At 37.5% G+C, this 17698-nt stretch overlaps 1 protein-coding gene across 3 annotated transcripts; it reads right to left on the reverse strand.

Moving 5' to 3' along the window:
- Nucleotides 1-6189: 6189 nt before the first annotated feature.
- LOC127625490 (mitochondrial fission factor homolog B) lies at nucleotides 6190-16486 on the reverse strand. Of its 3 annotated transcripts, none has more exons than XM_052100806.1 (6): nucleotides 16268-16486; nucleotides 15421-15638; nucleotides 12061-12170; nucleotides 11856-11950; nucleotides 8482-8557; nucleotides 6190-6836 (listed from the first exon to the last, which is right to left on the reverse strand). In XM_052100806.1, the coding sequence occupies exons 2-6, from the start codon at nucleotides 15623-15625 to the stop codon at nucleotides 6705-6707; spliced, it is 618 nt and encodes a 205-aa protein (XP_051956766.1). In that variant the 5' UTR covers nucleotides 15626-15638; nucleotides 16268-16486; the 3' UTR covers nucleotides 6190-6704. The 3 variants fall into 3 exon arrangements, with proteins under 3 accessions (XP_051956766.1, XP_051956765.1, XP_051956767.1); XM_052100805.1 differs by having other exon boundaries at nucleotides 15421-15642; nucleotides 16243-16486; XM_052100807.1 differs by lacking the exon at nucleotides 16268-16486 and adding an exon at nucleotides 16243-16264.
- Nucleotides 16487-17698: the final 1212 nt, after the last annotated feature.

A 17698-nucleotide genomic window follows, 5' to 3' on the forward strand; every position in this document is an offset into this window, starting at 1 on the left:
AATTGCAGTTTTTAAGTTGTCCAATTGTTCTATTTTCCAAGTATCATGTGAGAACCTATGTCCCATATCTCATCTTCTGTCATGTCTACACTTTTGTGAGAACTTTACTCAACGAGAAAACAAAATTGACCCAATTTACTTACCTCAGTGTGAATGATTCATAAAAAAAAGAAATAATGTGTTTGTAAAAGGTATTTTTTTTATTATTGTGAATAAGGACCTTATTCACCGTAACAACATATTGGATTTTTAAAGTGAATGAAAACAAGGCTGAGGGATAGACTTACTTTTTCCTCAGTGGCATGCATTGTATTAAAGCTCCTAGATCACACCTCTCTTTTTTTTTTTTTTTTTTTTTTGTCTACTGAAATGTATTTTTCAATGTTTCATCAGCAGAACAATACAACCCACTGAAGAGGCTATTCTATTCTTCACAGCCTTTTTATGATTCCCATCATAAATTAAAGGTGGCGCAACTGTGTTGGAGGTCACGTGACGCCATGTGAGCAGCAGACGTGTGAACGGCAAGCTCTGCACACTTTGCTATTTTTTAATTATTTTTAGTTAAAATGTAATAATTAGTTATAATCCGGTGAGATTCGATACACCCAGTTCATATTTGTTCTTTGAGGTAAACATGGCAAAGAAGTCAAAATCCTCTGGCTCTGGAGACATTAAAAGACACTTACGTCCTTAAGCTGAAAACTCTGACAGGCCTGTGGACCGGGGACTCAATTTGAATGGTGCGGCGGGAGAAATCCAGCGTCAACAGTCCAATATGTCTGTGATGCCGAAGGTTGTTGCTGACTTGGAAGATCTTGCTGTAATATGTTGATCGATTACGGTGATGGGAACAAAATTCTCTTGAGTTTTTTTTAAAAGAGTGGCAGATGTTGAGAAATTAATTGATTATCTGGAGTCATCAGAAAGAGAATTATCCGCTAATCTGCTAGCGACCACAGGGTCCCAGCTCGCAGATCTGCAGATTGAGAATGGATTCTAAGGATGGCTGCAAAATATCTATATGCCCAAACAAATTATGTCTTTTATAAAGTTGACTAAGTAAGTCATGTTGTATTTTTTTATGCGGCATCCTAGTGAATAATACACTCTTGACCATCCGAGAATCTGGGACACCTGTTTTGTTTCTTTTTGTGCTGGTTCCGCTTAGCAGCTGGAGTTTGTTTTGGTGACTAATACTGCTTCATTACAGTTGTGGATGGAACTGTTCATTCTTTGTGCTTATGCCTCCTGTTGTCTGGAGTTTGTTTTGTGGAGTATTTTTGCAGGACATTGGAATGATTATGTCATCTGCTGCACTCATAAACCTTCGAGACAGTTCTGTGAATGAATCAACACATTCTTTGTTTATTCTTTCTAATGGCTGGGATTTGTTTTACAAAGTATTTTCTGTTATGTAATTTGTGCAGAAGCACCGGACGAGCAATCTGATGGCAAAGGCGTATATCAACCTTTTGAGTTTAGAGTGATTGACGCCGGTTGGCGCTGTTGATGTTGGAGTGTGGTCTGTATAATCTGGTTTTTGACACACAATTTATTTTTTCTACTATATAAAAATGTCAAATGTTAATGAGTGGGTTATCTTCAGGTGGAATGTGAATGGGTTGGGGCACCCCATAGAAAGAAGGAAAGTTATTTCTTAAGCGTTAGAAATGTGATAGTGTTTCTTCATTTCCTCACAGGAAGCTGAAAAATTTGGGAAAATATGGGGTGGGCATATTTTCTTTAGTGCTGGCTCAAGTAAGAGCAGGGGAGTCATTACATTGATAAGTAAACCTCTACAATTCAAATCTCTTAAACAGATTAAAGACAAATTAGGGAGAATCATTATTGTTTTAGCAGAAATTCATGGGCAAAGGTTGGTTTTGGCTAATATTTACATGCCTAACGTTGAAGATCGGAGCATTTTTATTGATCTTGAAGGGATGTTGCAAGCTGCTGGCACCCCTCATGATATAATATTGGGAGGAGACTTTAATCTTTTGATGGACTTAGTCCTTGATCATAGTGAAGCAAAAGTGTGTAAGCCCCCTAGAGCAACATTGACGCTTCTCAGGATGTGTAAAAATCTTGGTCTTGCAGATATTTGGTGACTTTTTAACCCATCTGGTAGGGACTAAATAATGTTTTCATCAGTCCATAAGATTTATTCTAGAATATTTATTTTTTTATATCCAAGTTCCTCATTTCAACTGTTGTGGATTGCTCAATTGGAAACATCTTAGTCTCAGATCACGCCCTGGTGTGTTTAGAGATGTTGCCACATACAGAGAAAAATAAATCATATAGTTGGCTCTTTAATGTATCCCTTTTGCAAAATCCTGATTTCCAACAAATGTTAAAGACTGTAATCAATGTTTATATGGAGACCAACTGGTCCTCAGTATCTTCTGTGGGCATGGCTTGGGAGGCAATTAAGGCGGTTCTTGGGGGTCGGATCGTACCGTATGCCTTATTCACCAAAAAATCCAAACTATGAGAACTTGTGGAGTTGGAAGGGAATATTAAAAGTGCAGAAGCAGAGCTAAAGCGCCGAATGTCATCTGATGGCCTCAGAGAATTGACCCGTTTGAAATGCATATATAATACTATTTTGTCGCAGAAAGTGGAGTTTTGATTAATCAGGCAAGACAGTCATACTTTGAGTCAAGGGATAAAGCAGGGAAGCTTTTGGCTAGATATATAAAGCAGAGAAAGTCTTTTTCTATCATTCCCTCGGTGAAATCTGCTGGTGGTGAAATTTGTATCTCGTCCATTGATATTAATAATGCCTTTAAAATGTTCTATCTTGATCTTTATAGTTCCACGTCTTTGTCTACGGATGAAGATATTAGAAATTTTGTGTAACCATTAGAACTCCTTAATCTGATGAAAAAAATCTCTTGATTCTGAAATAAACTTGGAGGAGCTTGACGAGGTAATTAAGGCCTTACCTGCAGGCAAAGCTCCAGGGCCAGATGGCTTTGCCACTGAATTTTTAAGATCTTAAGCTACAGAATGGGCTCCACTTTTGTTAGAAGTTTAAATGGAATCATTAAAGAATGGAAAACTTCCTCAAACTATGACAAGCCTGGATCAGTAAGATTCTTAAAAATTCTTTGGCTCTGACTGCGTATTGCCCAGTAACGACTTTTTAGCCAGGCGCCTTTCAATGGCCCAAACAGGGCATTAAGTATTTGGGTATTTTATTCCCAGCAAATTTGTTATATAGTCAGAGAGTTAATTTTGACCCTTTTAATAAAACAATTTTCGAGCTATGTGGGCAGATGGGCTTCATTGCATTTATCTATGATTGGGAAGTTTAATGTTATTAAAATTAATTGTATTCCAAAATGTAACTACCTGCTACAGTATCTACCTGTAGATGTTCCCCTCTCTTATTTCAAACTATTTGATAGCATAGTGAAGTCCTTTATTTTGAATGGTAAGTATTCCATGTTACATTTTAATAAGTTACATAGGCAGATTAACAAAGGTGGGCTTGCAGATTTTGGCTTACCCAAGATTTTGTTTTATTATAATGCATTCTGTCTGAGAGATTTGGCCCATTGGTCGCTCCCACCTGAGAGAGCCCCTCCCTGGTTTCGTATTGAACAGGAAGTCATTGCCCCTATTTCGCCATTGCAAAGCCTTTCGATCAAACTAATCGGAGAAGTTAAGTCACACATATTATCTTGCATTTGCACGTGGTTTGGACAAAAGTGTTCAGAGGGTTTAATTCGTACATTTATTTAAATTTACATTTATTCATTTGGCAGATGCTTTTATCCAAAGCAACTTACAAAAGAGGAAAACGTAAGCGAATCATCTTAAGGAGACAGTGGTATGAAAAGTGCCATACTACAAAGTTTCACTATCATCAGAAAAGTATTCAAAACAGTTTTTTTTTGTGCTTAATTGCTTTTGGAAAAGATGGGTTTTTAGCCGTTACTTGAAGACAGAGTGTGAGTTAGCTTCCCGGATTGAGTTGGGAAGGTCATTCCACCACCGTTGTATGATGAAACTGAAAGTCCGGGAAAGTGTTTTGGTGCCTCTTTTCACATTTAAATGTTGCCTCAAGCATATGGCTGAACCCTAAATTACATATTAATAAGTCCCCTTTCTGTTGGTCAGAGTAGATTAGGAGGGGGTTACTACACTTGGTGAACTATATGAGAGTGGAGTGTTGAGATCTTTTGATAATTTGGTTAAACATTTTAAGATTCCTAGATCCCAGTTCTTTATATATTTACAGCTGCGCCACCTGCTCTGCACTATTTTTGGGAGTAGCATACACCTCCCTAAAGCAGCAGACACTCTGGAAATGATTACTGCTTTTGGGAAAGGTCACGAAGCATCTCTGGGGATTAATACCCTCTGTGTATTAATCCCTGTTAATTCAGAGTCTGGGGGATGGGGCTTCGTCTTCTCTCAAAAGATTATGGGAGAAGTATTTAAACCTGGTATTTAAGGTGGGAGCGTGGGCTAGGATCCTATAAAGCATCAAGTCTGCATCTAGAGATGCAAGGGTCCATCTGATGCAATTTAAGATTTTGCATTGGTTCTTCTGGACCCCCTCTAGACTGTATAGGTTGGGTCTTAAAGACTCACCCTTCTGCTGGCATTGCCAATCAGAAGACGGGGATGCAATACATGTACTTTGTGTGAGGTGTTGAACAATGAACTTTAATTTAGCCTCAGACTCTGTGTCCTAGCCGGAGTCATGATTGGTAAGAAAATCATCCTCAGGGAATGGAAGTTGGCTGGGGCACCCTCATTTAGTGAATGGTGCAGGGAAATGGGCGAGGTGGCGGCGTTTGAGGACATGATTTTTAGAAGACTGGGGAAATGGAATTTGTTTGTCGGGGGGTTATTTTGATTTTTTTGGAGGGTTCTCGGGGAGTGGCTGTCAACTTAAGCTTGCGATGATTTTGGGAAACGCATCCCTGGACTGTTGACAAAAGACAGGTTAGTTCCATGGATTCATGCTGTTTGCAGCTAATTCTGACCCTACCATCTGTGTGCAGAAATTGAGATCCATCAGACTAGGCTATGTTTTTGCAATCTTCAACTGTCCAGTATTGGTGGGCCTGTGCCTGCTGCAGCCTCCGCTTTTTGTTCTTGGCTGACAGAAGTGGAACCTATTATGGTCTTCTGCTGTTGTAGCCCATCCGCCTCAGGGTTCGACATGTTGTGCATTCTGAGATGCTATACAGCTCACTACAATTGTACAGAGGGGTTATCAGAGTTACCATAGCCTTTCTGTCAGCTCGCACCAGTCTGGTCATTCTCTGTTGACCTCTCTTATCAACAAGGCGTTTCCGTCTTCAGAACTGCCATTCACTGGATGTTTTTTGTTTTTTGCCACCATTTGGAGTAAATTCTAGAGACTGTTGCATGTGAAAATTCCAAGAGATCAGCAATTACAGAAATACTCAAACCAGCCTGTCTGATACCAACATCATGCCACATTCGACATAACTGATATCACATTTTTCCCCATTCTGATGGTTGATGTGAACATTAACTGAAGCTCCTGATCCGTATCTGCATGATTTGATGCACTGCTGCCACGCGATTGGCTTATTAGGTATTTGCATGAATAAGTAGGTGTACATGTTCATAATAAAGTGCTCAGTGAGCGTATATACCTATGATTTTTTTTTATTAAATTACATTGTAATTTAATTGTTCATGCCCTCATGAAATATGGCAAGTACACATACATTTACCTTTGTTTTTCTTGTCCAATTTTCAAATTTTTTATTTTTTTTTTATTTGGGGCCTCAAAACTAAGTTTGTAAAGTTCTGATTCACACCTGAGCTGGTTGGTTTGTTTCATGGCTTACAAATCTTTTATGAAGGATTTATGAATATTTTAAGCAGTTAACATAGTAATATATTGCCGTCAATGATGTTAAAATAAATATACTATTATTAACATAAGCAATGGTAGATTTTGAAAAACAAGCATTACCAATTTAGTTCTCCATGATTGACTGCAAACTCACGTTCAGGTCTGGATCCATTCTGGTTTGGAACACCCACATTTCAAAACAAAAGTGGCCGTTGTTGATACAGTCCCTCGTCCTACTTTTGAATATCCTGTTTCACTCAAATATATCTAAGCAAAATGTGTTGTAAACAGTGTTTCATGTTGACTTTGAGAGAATGATACTTGAGAGCAATTCATTACAAATTTTATTAGTGAATATATATAATACATCAAGCTGAACAAACAAACATGTTAAAATAGAAAAGGATTTTCAAATCTCATTGAGAGCAGATAAGAATCTAAACACATTTAATCACTGTAATGTCAGAAGTATTTTGAACAAAACCAGCAAGGCTTGCAAAATATGCAGAACAAATTAAATCCGCAAGGCAAGATACTTACACACAATCTACTACAGTGGTCTGATCACAATTGCCAGTAAGGGTATTTATGGTAATGGTGGTCAGGAAAGACCAGGTCTCCAATGGATGACGCAGATGTTACACCTTACCATAACGATAACAGTGCTCTACAGGTGTGGTTTCTTAGCCATCCATTTACCATAATTGGGACACCTCTGATTTACCCTAGTAAATCACTATTACACACGTCCAACAGGATCTACTGGACAAGCTCTGTTGTATAATATATGAGAGCTTCATGTAGAGCAGTCTGTTTATGTAGTGTTCTTGTTGTGGTGTAGGCGATGTCATCTGCGCATCCACAGCCAGCCGTTGATCAATAAGGCAGACAGCAGCAGTGAAAACAGCACCAGTTCTGTCTGTCTGTGCTCTGAGTTCTGTCTCTCCAGCCCTGCTATCCGTCTGCTCATCTTTACAACCTGAACCAATAAAAAAATTAACATGAGGCTTATGGAATAAAAATATGTCAGCAGACGAAGCAGTCATGTCCCATTCTGTGGTCAATTGTCTTTGTGATGGAACATGACTTTCATTTCATAACATTACCCATTCCAGTCATAATTTGTCAGCCTATTTTTGGACAACAAGAGATTATCATTATACTGCTGAGAACTGTGGCCTTTCAACTGATTAAAAGAAGAGTTAACTTTACTGTTTTGAAACATTTTTGACTGAATTTCAATTAAATTTCATAAATGTCCATTTGCTATCATTAAATTGTATTTGATCATATCACCATTATATCCAGTCTCTTAGAATAATACATATATAACTGCATTTTTGCAAATTACTTTTAATGACCAAATTCTGTTTCGCTGCATTTACCTGGTGAAATTAACAGAAGAGGTACTACAACAACTGTGCATTGAATTCACTATCAAACAAATCACAACTGCAATGGCTGATTATGACTTTATTAATGCTTATTTTTCACACTATTACTCACACTTTATGATATCGAAACACTTTTCCTCTGACACATAATTTGAAAAACAAGACATTTTAATGCTTGCATTACAGACCCACCAACATTTCCACACTAATTCAAATGTGATTTGCTTACAAGGTAAGTTACCTAATAGAGTGTTAGACTTTGGACTCGCAAGTCCAAGGTTCGAGTCCAGCCAGGCACCAAGCTGACACACAAGACAAAAGTGTCATCGAATCGACACAAAATGATGTGGTTGCTTCAGAAAATGTTCTTTTCATGTCGCATTTGTTTTCACAACACTATAGGTTAGGTTTAGGCATTGGTTAATGTTAAGGATGTCTGTCTGTATTAACTTCTCATTTGCTTTTAGGACACTATTGGTTCAGTTTAGTTGAAAGTTTTAGGTTAGTGAGATACATTGTACTCATTAAAACCATCTAATTTTCACCCCAAAAACCTTGTCAGATTGCAACACCATTTCATTCACTTTTGGAGCCCCCCCTGGACATTTCACTAGGAAACTGCAGCTAAACGTGTCATGACGCAAGTCATTTAGTTTTAATTAAGTTGCCACAGTCACATAATGTTCTTGAGATCAGGCGGATTATATTCATGATATTGTTCTCTCTAAATATTTGGACCAATCATTAAAAAAATGTCAGTCTCCCACTACAAAGGGCTGTGAGGATGTTTTTTTCAACTTTACTTTTAGCACTATGGCTTTCTAGAAAGTTGAGTTTTGTTAAGTTGTCTTCTAACAATATTTAGTAGTATGCACGTCCATCACAGGAGATGATATCTGTACATATAACAGTAAAATTATATACAGTGCGTGTGTGTATGCATGTACGTGTGTGTGTGTGTGTGTGTGTGTGTGTGTATATATATATATATATATATATAAATACAATTCTCATTTTGTCAGCAGTTACTTTCCATATCACTTCTTTTAGATACCATTTAGCATTTTGTTTTGCTTGTACTTGGAGACCAACAGCAAATCCAAGAATCTGTAAATATGGTTACAAACACATAATGGCTTGTATCTTATTGGTCAGTGAAATATTCTCACCTAGCATTGAGGGGGGAAAAAAACCTTGTGTGTAAATAGGGCTTAAAACTCTACCACTGACCTGTCTGCGGAGCACCATAAATTCGACAGGAGTTCCCGTGTCGTCCTCAGGGCTGAGCCAGAACTCCTGTGAGGCACTGTAAAGACAAAGTAATATTAAGGAATAGTTCACCCTCATGTTGTCCCAAGCACATATGCATTTATTTCCTCTAATGAACACTTCAAGTCCATACTAAATGACTCAAACAGGTGAACTAAATGTGTGATAGGCGAGCACTGTTAGGTGATTATTAGTTGCAAAATAAGCTAATTAATAGGCAAAAATTCTGAGAACAGAAAAAAGGTTGATTTTTCTAGCCACGAAAGGTAATATAGGCAAACACTGTAATGTTAACCCCAGTGATAGAGCCAACATTGAAAGTCCAAAAAAGTTAGTTTTACATAAAGCCCTCTTTTCATAGCCCAACAAATTATGAGGCCTAAAGGGTTCCCACACTTTTTGACCAATGTATTGCCATGACTTGTCCATAACCTTTGTACCCAGTTCATGATTACAGTATATTGAGTTTTAAAATAATTTCATATAGACTGCTGGAGCGGATTTCCATTTGAAATGTCAAGTAATATATTTAAACAATTACTCTTGTTAGTGTGCAAATGTCTCCAATAAAACTCAATGGACAGGAAGGTTTTTCTCTAGACAAGTATTTTCAAAAACTAAAATATCTACCCCTTTAAATATTTTAGGACAGAAAAAATTGTTCTTGCAAAAAAATCATGGCTTTTCCATTACTACTGTAAGATTTTAATCGTTTTCAGAAAGACTGCATATTCCAGATTTCCTGATAAAGCTCAACTTTAAATCTGATATTTCTGGACTGCAGGAATCCTCTGTCTAATTCAGTTCCAAACTGTGCCATGATATTTACTGTTAATCAAACCAACAAACCATAAACATCACTCGCGTTAACATGATTTTAGTGTGATAAAAGCAGGAATTTACTGGTGTTACTAAGTGTTTACTAGATTAAAGGCTTTACTGGCAGCGTGTCGTCGTGAAAACAAAACTGTAAAATCAGATATAACTTCACACAGATATGTTAGTAAGTGATTTTATCAAACTAAAACCATGTTAATATGTATAAAATTTACATCCTGTGGCTATACATTTGAAACGTGTGTATTTCAGTGTCATTCACTTCCATTGGATTTAATTTTTGTGGTAATCAACATGCCACAAATGCTCTTGATTGAGCTTATCTTGTATTGAACCTGGTATATTCCTTTAAGCCTGGTTAGCTAGAACCCATAACAGCAGGAAATGGTCAGACAGCGCGTGCAGGAGGCGGGATGAGGACCATTTTGGGGTGTCACCTGGAGGAGTATTTTTTTGGTGACATTCTGTAGGATTTTCTGAGAGGCCTGCTGTCCCAGCTCTTTGCCGGCCTGCAGCATGTTCTGTGGGGACAGCAGGTTCAGTAGGATGGAGGGCAGCCCCAGGGGCTTTGAAGGGGACGGGTCTGCATGTACAGCAGGTGAACGTCCAACACTGTGACTATTGTGGACAGACCAAGGGAGGTACGGACATAACAGACAACAGGCGCGCCATGGTTATTTAAAGGGATAGGTTCACCCAAAAATGAACTTTCTGTCATCAAAAGGAAATGTTAAGCAGAATGTTAGTCATTCACCTTTCACTTTCATTGCATCATTGAAAGTGAATGGTGACGAAATTAACATTCTGCCTAACATCTCCTTTTGTGATTAATGTAAGAGAGAAAAACATACGAGATTGGAACAGCATGAGGGTGAGTAAATTACGATAATAAGTTAATTTATGGGTGAACTATACCTTTAAGGAAACTAAACCAATTCTACACAGACATTTAAATATAAAGATTCATGTTTTTATTTTAATAGGTGAAATAACAGGTGAAATGTTAAGCATATGTAGCAATTGAACTTCTGTTAAAATATCCATAGATAGAAACAGCCTTATCAAATGCTGTCTGGTAAACTAGCATTTCCCATTTAAGCCATGCATTGAAGATTTCTAAAGAACAACAGAGACGATGTGTCCTGTAACGCTGTAAAATCCCATAAATATGTCTCTTTTGCCATCTAGTGGATGATTAGCATTTAGCAGGAAGTCTGTAGCCTCCAGTAAAAACAGTGGCTCTCAACTGGTGGGTTGCAAGACTATTCTGAAAGGGATGAGAACAGCAAGGGGAAAAAACAATTATGAATGCAAAAAAAAAAAAAAAAGAGGCAACTGACAATATAATAATACAGTTAGCTTTTGTTTGTTGACGTCAAAGACAGCCCAATTAAACTTTTCGACATATTCATCTGTCACTTGGTAGATGCTAGCCAAATTAGGCAGAAGCTAACAAGATGGACAGGTTTTTTTGACATTCAATCATCCTTGAACATTTTTGTTCATTATATTAATAATTTCCACGCTTGATTTTTTTTAGGATATTTCGATTTACTTATGTACAATTAACAATTTTAGTACTGTGGGAATATATAGCATGCGTTTTCAAATTGATAGTAACAAATCTTATCTCGGTGTCATAAATCTTTACTTGTTGGTGAAATACCAATGGTACTTTCATCATGATCACCCATATCTTGTCACAAAAAAAATAAATACTTAAAGGAATAGTTCACCTAACAAATAAAGATTTTTAAAAGAATATTACAGATCTATAAGGTCCATACAATGCAAGTTAATGGTAGCCAGAACTTTGAAGTTTCAAAAAGCACATAAAGGCAGCATAAAAATAATCCATAAAACTACAGTTGTTTAACCATGTCTTCTGAAGTGATCTAATAATTTTTGGGTGAGAACAGACCAAAATATAAATTATTTTTTCACTGTACCTCATGATTTAAGGAGTCTCCTTGGTGATCATGATTTCAAGCTTGATTACATTGATGGCACAAGTAAGTGTAATCAAGCTTGAAATCATGATTGCCAAGGAGACTGCTTATAACATGAGGTACAATGAAAAGGGTGTTATATTTTGGTCTGTTTTCACCCTACAGTGCTGTAGTATTCTTCTAAAAATCTTAATTTGTGTTCAGCAGAAGTCATGAGAGTGAGTAAAAGATGAGAACATTTTCATTTTTGGGTGAACTATTCTTTTAAGACCTTGCAATTTAGAGGTATAAATTGTTTTCTAGAAATATACAGTACATTGTTATTTTTAAACTTTAATGGGGATCCCAGGAAGACTAGTGACCACTTTAAGAAAGTTAATAGGGATTTGAATAAAGACTGAATGGCACATGCAAAACAGCTCTGTTTTTCTTTATTTCCATTTTTTGTCAGCTTCTTTGCACTGGGGTATATGAAAAATTATCTGGATATACACAAAATGTCTTGTGCACATTTCAGCACTTAAGGAATACAGTAAACAGTGGACTTACGGAGACTGGGAGTGGAGTGCTTGTCTGAAGTATGTGGGGGTTCCAGGTGGGGTCCGGCATAATGCGTGGTCACTATAAGACCTACGTAGCAGACTCTGTGCAACATTAAAGAAACGCCAAAAGCTTTATGACTTTTTTAGTTGTTTTATTTATTGCCAATGAACATGTTTGGTCCTCTAATTCAGTTATATTCACATTTCACTACCTGGACAGGCTCTCTCATGTACACCTCCCGATCCAAGGATCCGTGCTGTAGGTCCCACATTGATGAAGTATGTTTGGAGAAGAGGGGCCGCGGACTCAGGTCAGGAACATCTGTTTTAGGACCAACATAAGATGTACATCTTATTTACATTTTATCTTATCTTATTTTGTCTTTAGTTTGACTGAATATTAAGTTGTCAAAAATCTCTGCTTATGGAAAATTGTGTGTGCACAATTACAAAGATTTATAATGTGACCTGTAAATAAATAAACATATACAAGTTTGAAGCATGTGAATTCTAACTGACATACAGTTGAAGACAGAAGTTTACATCCACCTTAGCCAGATACATTTAAACTCTGTTTTTCACAATTCCTGATATTTAATCGTAGAAAACATTCCCTATCATAGGTCAGTTAGGATCACTACTTTATTTTAAGAATGTGAAATGTCAGAATAATAGTAGAGAGAATTATTTATTTCAGCTTTTATTTCTTTCATCACATTCCCAGTGGGTCAGAAGTTTACATACATTTTGTTAGTATTTGGCAGCATTGCCTTTAAGTTGTTTAACCTAGATCAAATGTTTTGGGTAGCCTTCCACAAGCTTCACAATAAGTTGCTGGAATTTTGTTCCATTCCTCCAGACAGAACTGGTGTAACTAAATCAATTGAGGTCAGGGCTTTGTGACGGCCACTCTAATACCTTGACTTTGTTGTCCTTCAGACATTTGCCACAACTTTTGAGGTATGTTTGGGGTCATTGTGCAGCTTTACTTTCCTGGCTGATGTCTTGAGATTTTCCTTCATCATGATGCTCTATTTTGTGAAGTGCAACAGTCCCTCCTGCAGCAAAGCACCCACACAACATGATGCTGCCACCCTAATGCTTCATGGTTGGGATGGTGGACATTTCTACAAAAAGTAATATATTTTTCCCCATATGCACTTGCAAACTGTAGTCTGGCTTTTTTATGGTGGGTTTGGAGCAGTGGCATCTTCATTGCTGGCCAGCCTTTCAGGTTATGTCGATATAGAACTCGTTTTACTGTGGATATAGATACTTGTCTTACTTGCTTCCTCCAGCATCTTCACAAGGTCCTTTGCTTTTTTTCTGGGATTGATTTAAATTTTTCACATCTATGTTCATCTTTAGGAGACAGAATCTGTCTCCTTCCTGAGTGGTATGATGGTTGCATGGTCCCATGGTGTTTATACTTGCATACTATTGTTTGTACAGATGAACGTGGCATTTAAAATTTGCTCCAAGACTTGTGGAGGTCCACAATTTTTTTTTCTGTGGTCTTGGCTGATTTCTTCTAATTCTCCCATGATGTCAAGCAAAGAGGCACTGAGTTTGAAGGTAGGCCTTAAAATACATCCACAGGTACACCTCCTATCAGAAGTAGGGTTGCAACGGTATGAAATTTTCATGGTATGATAACCGTCTCAGAAAATATCACGGTTTCACGGTATAACACAATTACTATTATCAGTGTAATTGTTAACTATTATAATTACTATTATTACATAAACATGATAAAAAAATATCATGTAACTATAACATGTTATATAACTAAAGCATGTTAGTTTACATGTTAAATGAAAAATAACATCAGCTGTGTGAGCTTTTAAAGTAATGTCCAATGATTATTAACAGTTAACATATACTGTAGGTGCGTGACAGTGAGGCCAGACTGCTCCTGTCTGTCCCTTTAACTCAGTGGTTCTCAACTGGTTTTGCTTCAGGACAGATTTTACATTGGACATAAAGTGGTGACCTGCCATAGATCAAACATAACCTGTATTTAATGTATCTTGGGTTGCATTTCCTTTAATGTTGCTTAGATTTGTTCATGGTTTTCCAGTACAAGGACATGCATCAAGTGACATTGAGATACAATGTTCTGCATTGATTTGGTTTTTTTATCTTTTAAGCCCAGAAATAGTTGTGTACTCAAATAGTTGTGTACTCTACAAAGGTAGATACTTTTCTATCGGGCATTAAAAAACTGAATAAAGGCGGAGATTGTAAATTTATTTTGACATCTCTACTTCCCTGTTAATTTATTATTCGGTTTAAAAAAAAAAAAAATGTATAGACCTTTTAATGTTTGTCGCAAAGCGGCGAGTTTATTTTCACAAATAAAAAATACATATACATATTCATCTCTGGCTTGCTTTTGCTTGCATGTCAATGATGCCGAGATCTACATTTATATTTAATTTAATCACTGAGAAGGTTTACCTGCAAAATTAGTAGCACCAAACATCACAAGCAGCCTCAAGAATGGACACAGAGTATATACCGTATAACACTTTTCCTAGAGCAGAATATTGCACAACAGATCACCAAGTTTGTTCAAAGGAGAAAGCGAGACGTGTATGGTTGCCAGATTGCACAAAATAAGTATTACATTAGGAGGAATATTTCCAATTGCGCAAGTATAAATCTCAAACTGGGGGTGTTTCGTCTCTTATCTGGCAACCCTGAGCATGTTAAACGCTTGTGGAGACCCGTTAGGTCCCAATGCAAGTTAACTGAAATATCCAATGAAAAATAAAAACGTTTTAAGATAAATGAGCCGCGGGCCGTATGTTGCCCATGTCTGCTTTAGCCGTTTGCGAGATTATCATTAAATCTGCGTCGGCAGTCCTCAATAGTCTATCACTTGGGCGGCCGCCGAAATATCTTCAATGGGAGAACCATGGCATTGTTCTTTCCCTGCTGTCCGCGACCCAGTCCGAATAGACCAGTTGAGAAACACTGCTTTAACTCACACACAAACTCATGTCAGACCCCCTTGCCTCGCTTCTCTCAGACATTTTCTCCGCTGCGCACACGCGTGTGTCGCAAGATGACGAGTCTGACAGGCAGACAAGGAATAAAGGAGATGCGAACGTTCACGTGAGATTCTCTGTCCGGTTGCATTTTTTTCTCAATACCGTAGACAAGCAAATGTACATGTATGATAACTGTCCATTTTCAAACCGTGGTATACCGTGAAACCGGTATACCGCTGCAAACCTAATTGTCTAAAGGCACATCATTTTCTGGAATTTTCCAAGCTGCTTTAAGGCACAGTTGACTTAGTGCATGTAAACTTCTGACCCACTGAAATTGTGATGTAGTCAAAGAAAAATTACTTGTATCATGCACAAAGTAGTTGTGGAGTGGTTAAAATTTTAGTTTTAGTGACTTCAACCTAAGTGTATGTAAACTTCTGACTTCAACTGTATATTTGACACAAATAATATGCTATAGGCTTAACATGGATTGTTTTCATGGAAGTGGCTTCAAAGGCATAATTTGGTAATGAAAGTTTACCGGTAAGTAGACCCCATATATATTTTAATCACCTGTTAAGGCCAGTCTATCGGGTATGTGCATGCTGTAGGCTGCAGGTAGACATTCAGGTCTTTTGTCCGCAGGCTCGTGCGTGTGAGATGCGGAACCGAACCTCAGCCGCTCGGGCACGCGCATACTCTGGCTGATGACCTCGGCAAAGTACGGGTCACGCACGCGTATCCGTGGACCATCACCAAAATACCCCGGAGATGCCATAATTATCCCAACACTACCTGAATACATGCAGTTTATATTACTTCAGGTACATATAAAGGTAAAAAAGGGACTTCATATTATCCCAAGAGTCCAGTAAATGGAATTAGACTGACTACATTGCTAAATATCAAACCTTGAGCTGATTTACGTAAGCAAAACAAACAGTGAACTGAAATAGATCACAAGATACTGTGGCCATAAGTAATTTGACTTGCGTAAAGGACATTAAAGTCGCATATATTCTGATTATAACTTGTTAGCTGGCTGATATGCTATAACCAGCTAAGAGAGAGAGAGGTCAGTGACCCTTCAAATACAGGTCAAAAATCCAGATTAGCACAAGTTAATTCTGTTATCTCACTAAAATGAGTCTAGACACTTAAGAGCAAAACAATATTTCGCATTTCTAGCTGTAAGTCTGTCTGATATTCGACACGTTAAACTTTGTGTTAATGTGTCTATGTCTCGACCTAAATGGTTTCGTTTTGGGGGTTTTCTCTCTCTCTTGCAAATCTACAACACCATACCAACCTATACAATATACAACTTACATAGCGCTTTTAAATGTTTGAAACTAATAAACACATCTTAAACTTCCACTAAACTGCTGAACCAACCTTCATGCAGATCACGTCGACTTACGTAAGTGACGTCGACAACAGGCGGAGCTTACATTTTAATGTTAAAACTGCAGCTCAGCGGACTAGAAGCGGCTGTACGTGGTTTTTATTTGTTAGTTTAAAGGAATACAACAAATAATATTTTCACACTAGCTGACATATTACTGAAATAGAAATCACACGTCCGGTGAAGAACCTGACAGCGGCCCGTGCGAGTTAGCAATCAGAAAACGTGGAGAGGGCGATCTCTTCCGCTCTCCAACGTATGCAGGGTAAACTGCGACAGCGGTGAATGGGAGACCACAGCAAAAATTATTTTCACTTACCCATTTACTCCAAGAGCAAAAGAAAAAGCCACTATTACGTTTTAATGATTTTTAGGGGGACACAAATAGAGAGCGGTGGATTAAGACAGTAAAATGGGAGAAGATGCCAAATTTACTGTCAATCTCTCAGCAGCTGAAATATAAACACCCTCGCAGCTTTTAGTAATTCGTTTTTTAAGACTAATTCCAGGGTAATATAACACAAAGCATTATGTTATAAATCGATATTCACGCTGCGAAATAAGGCGGAAATGCGTCATCCAGTCTGTGGAAAACGTTTGTAGTGTAATTTCAGGTGTGACAAACTGTAGAAGCTATTTGTTATGCTGCTGAAATGTTTTTGATTCTGTAACACATTATTTATTTGAGAACAATGCTTTATTTTTGTTTATTTATTTTTATTTATTTATTTTTTCATTGTCAATCTGCATTGTGTTGATGCCTTGCCTGTTTTTGTTGTTGTTGTCTCCACGAGAGTTTGTAATAAACATTAAAATAAATAAATAAATTAAATAACGTGCCGAAGTTATGACGTAACTTTGTAGGCCAAAACGCGGAAGTGAGTTAGCATTTTAGCACTTCCGGTTCCCTCGCCCTAAAGTCTATGGGTTTTTTGAATGGGTTTTTGCTAAATCGCCTGAAATAAGGTCTGTGGTTATCAAAGCCTCTAAATATTTTCACGTTTTGATCTATGAAATAAAACACACCAGTTATAACCTGCTTGTGGTTTTTTAAACTTTATTGTGTCTTAAAAACGGTGATTGCTAACAAGTTGCTAAAAGGGACTACATCCTTTGGCGGGGACTTTAGACGTCATCATGACAAACAGGAAATCTCTCACTAGCCCGCGTTTCAGCCTCACGTTCTTAGAAGTTTACCTTTCAGTTATTTGTATAGTTATCTTAAATACATAGAACACTATTATATCTCCTCTATCTCTCCCTAGTTTTACTTACCGAGACTCGATAAACCTTGTCCCTCATGCTGGCCCTTACAATACCGGCAAGTAAACCAGTATCTAATCTGCACTGTTCTACATGTCCAGATTTATAGTGGTTCTCTCCTCGATCTATGGTTTTTCTATCGTCTAAGAAAAAGGACATAAGATTGGAAATTATTACGGCCAT

This window comes from Xyrauchen texanus, chromosome 31, assembly GCF_025860055.1.
Source record: "Xyrauchen texanus isolate HMW12.3.18 chromosome 31, RBS_HiC_50CHRs, whole genome shotgun sequence".
Lineage (NCBI taxonomy): Eukaryota > Metazoa > Chordata > Actinopteri > Cypriniformes > Catostomidae > Xyrauchen > Xyrauchen texanus.

Bases quoted from the DNA above. Each gene is read 5' to 3' on its own strand.
- LOC127625490 (XM_052100806.1), bottom strand. From the start codon at position 15,625: ATGGCATCTCCGGGGTATTTTGGTGATGGTCCACGGATACGCGTGCGT. The intron at 11,951-12,060 runs GTAGTGAAATGT...AATGTTGCACAG, and splicing joins ACATGAGAGAGCCTGTCCAG to AGTCTGCTACGTAGGTCTTA. The intron at 8,558-11,855 runs GTAAGTCCACTG...TTGTCTTTACAG, and splicing joins GCACTCCACTCCCAGTCTCC to TGCCTCACAGGAGTTCTGGC.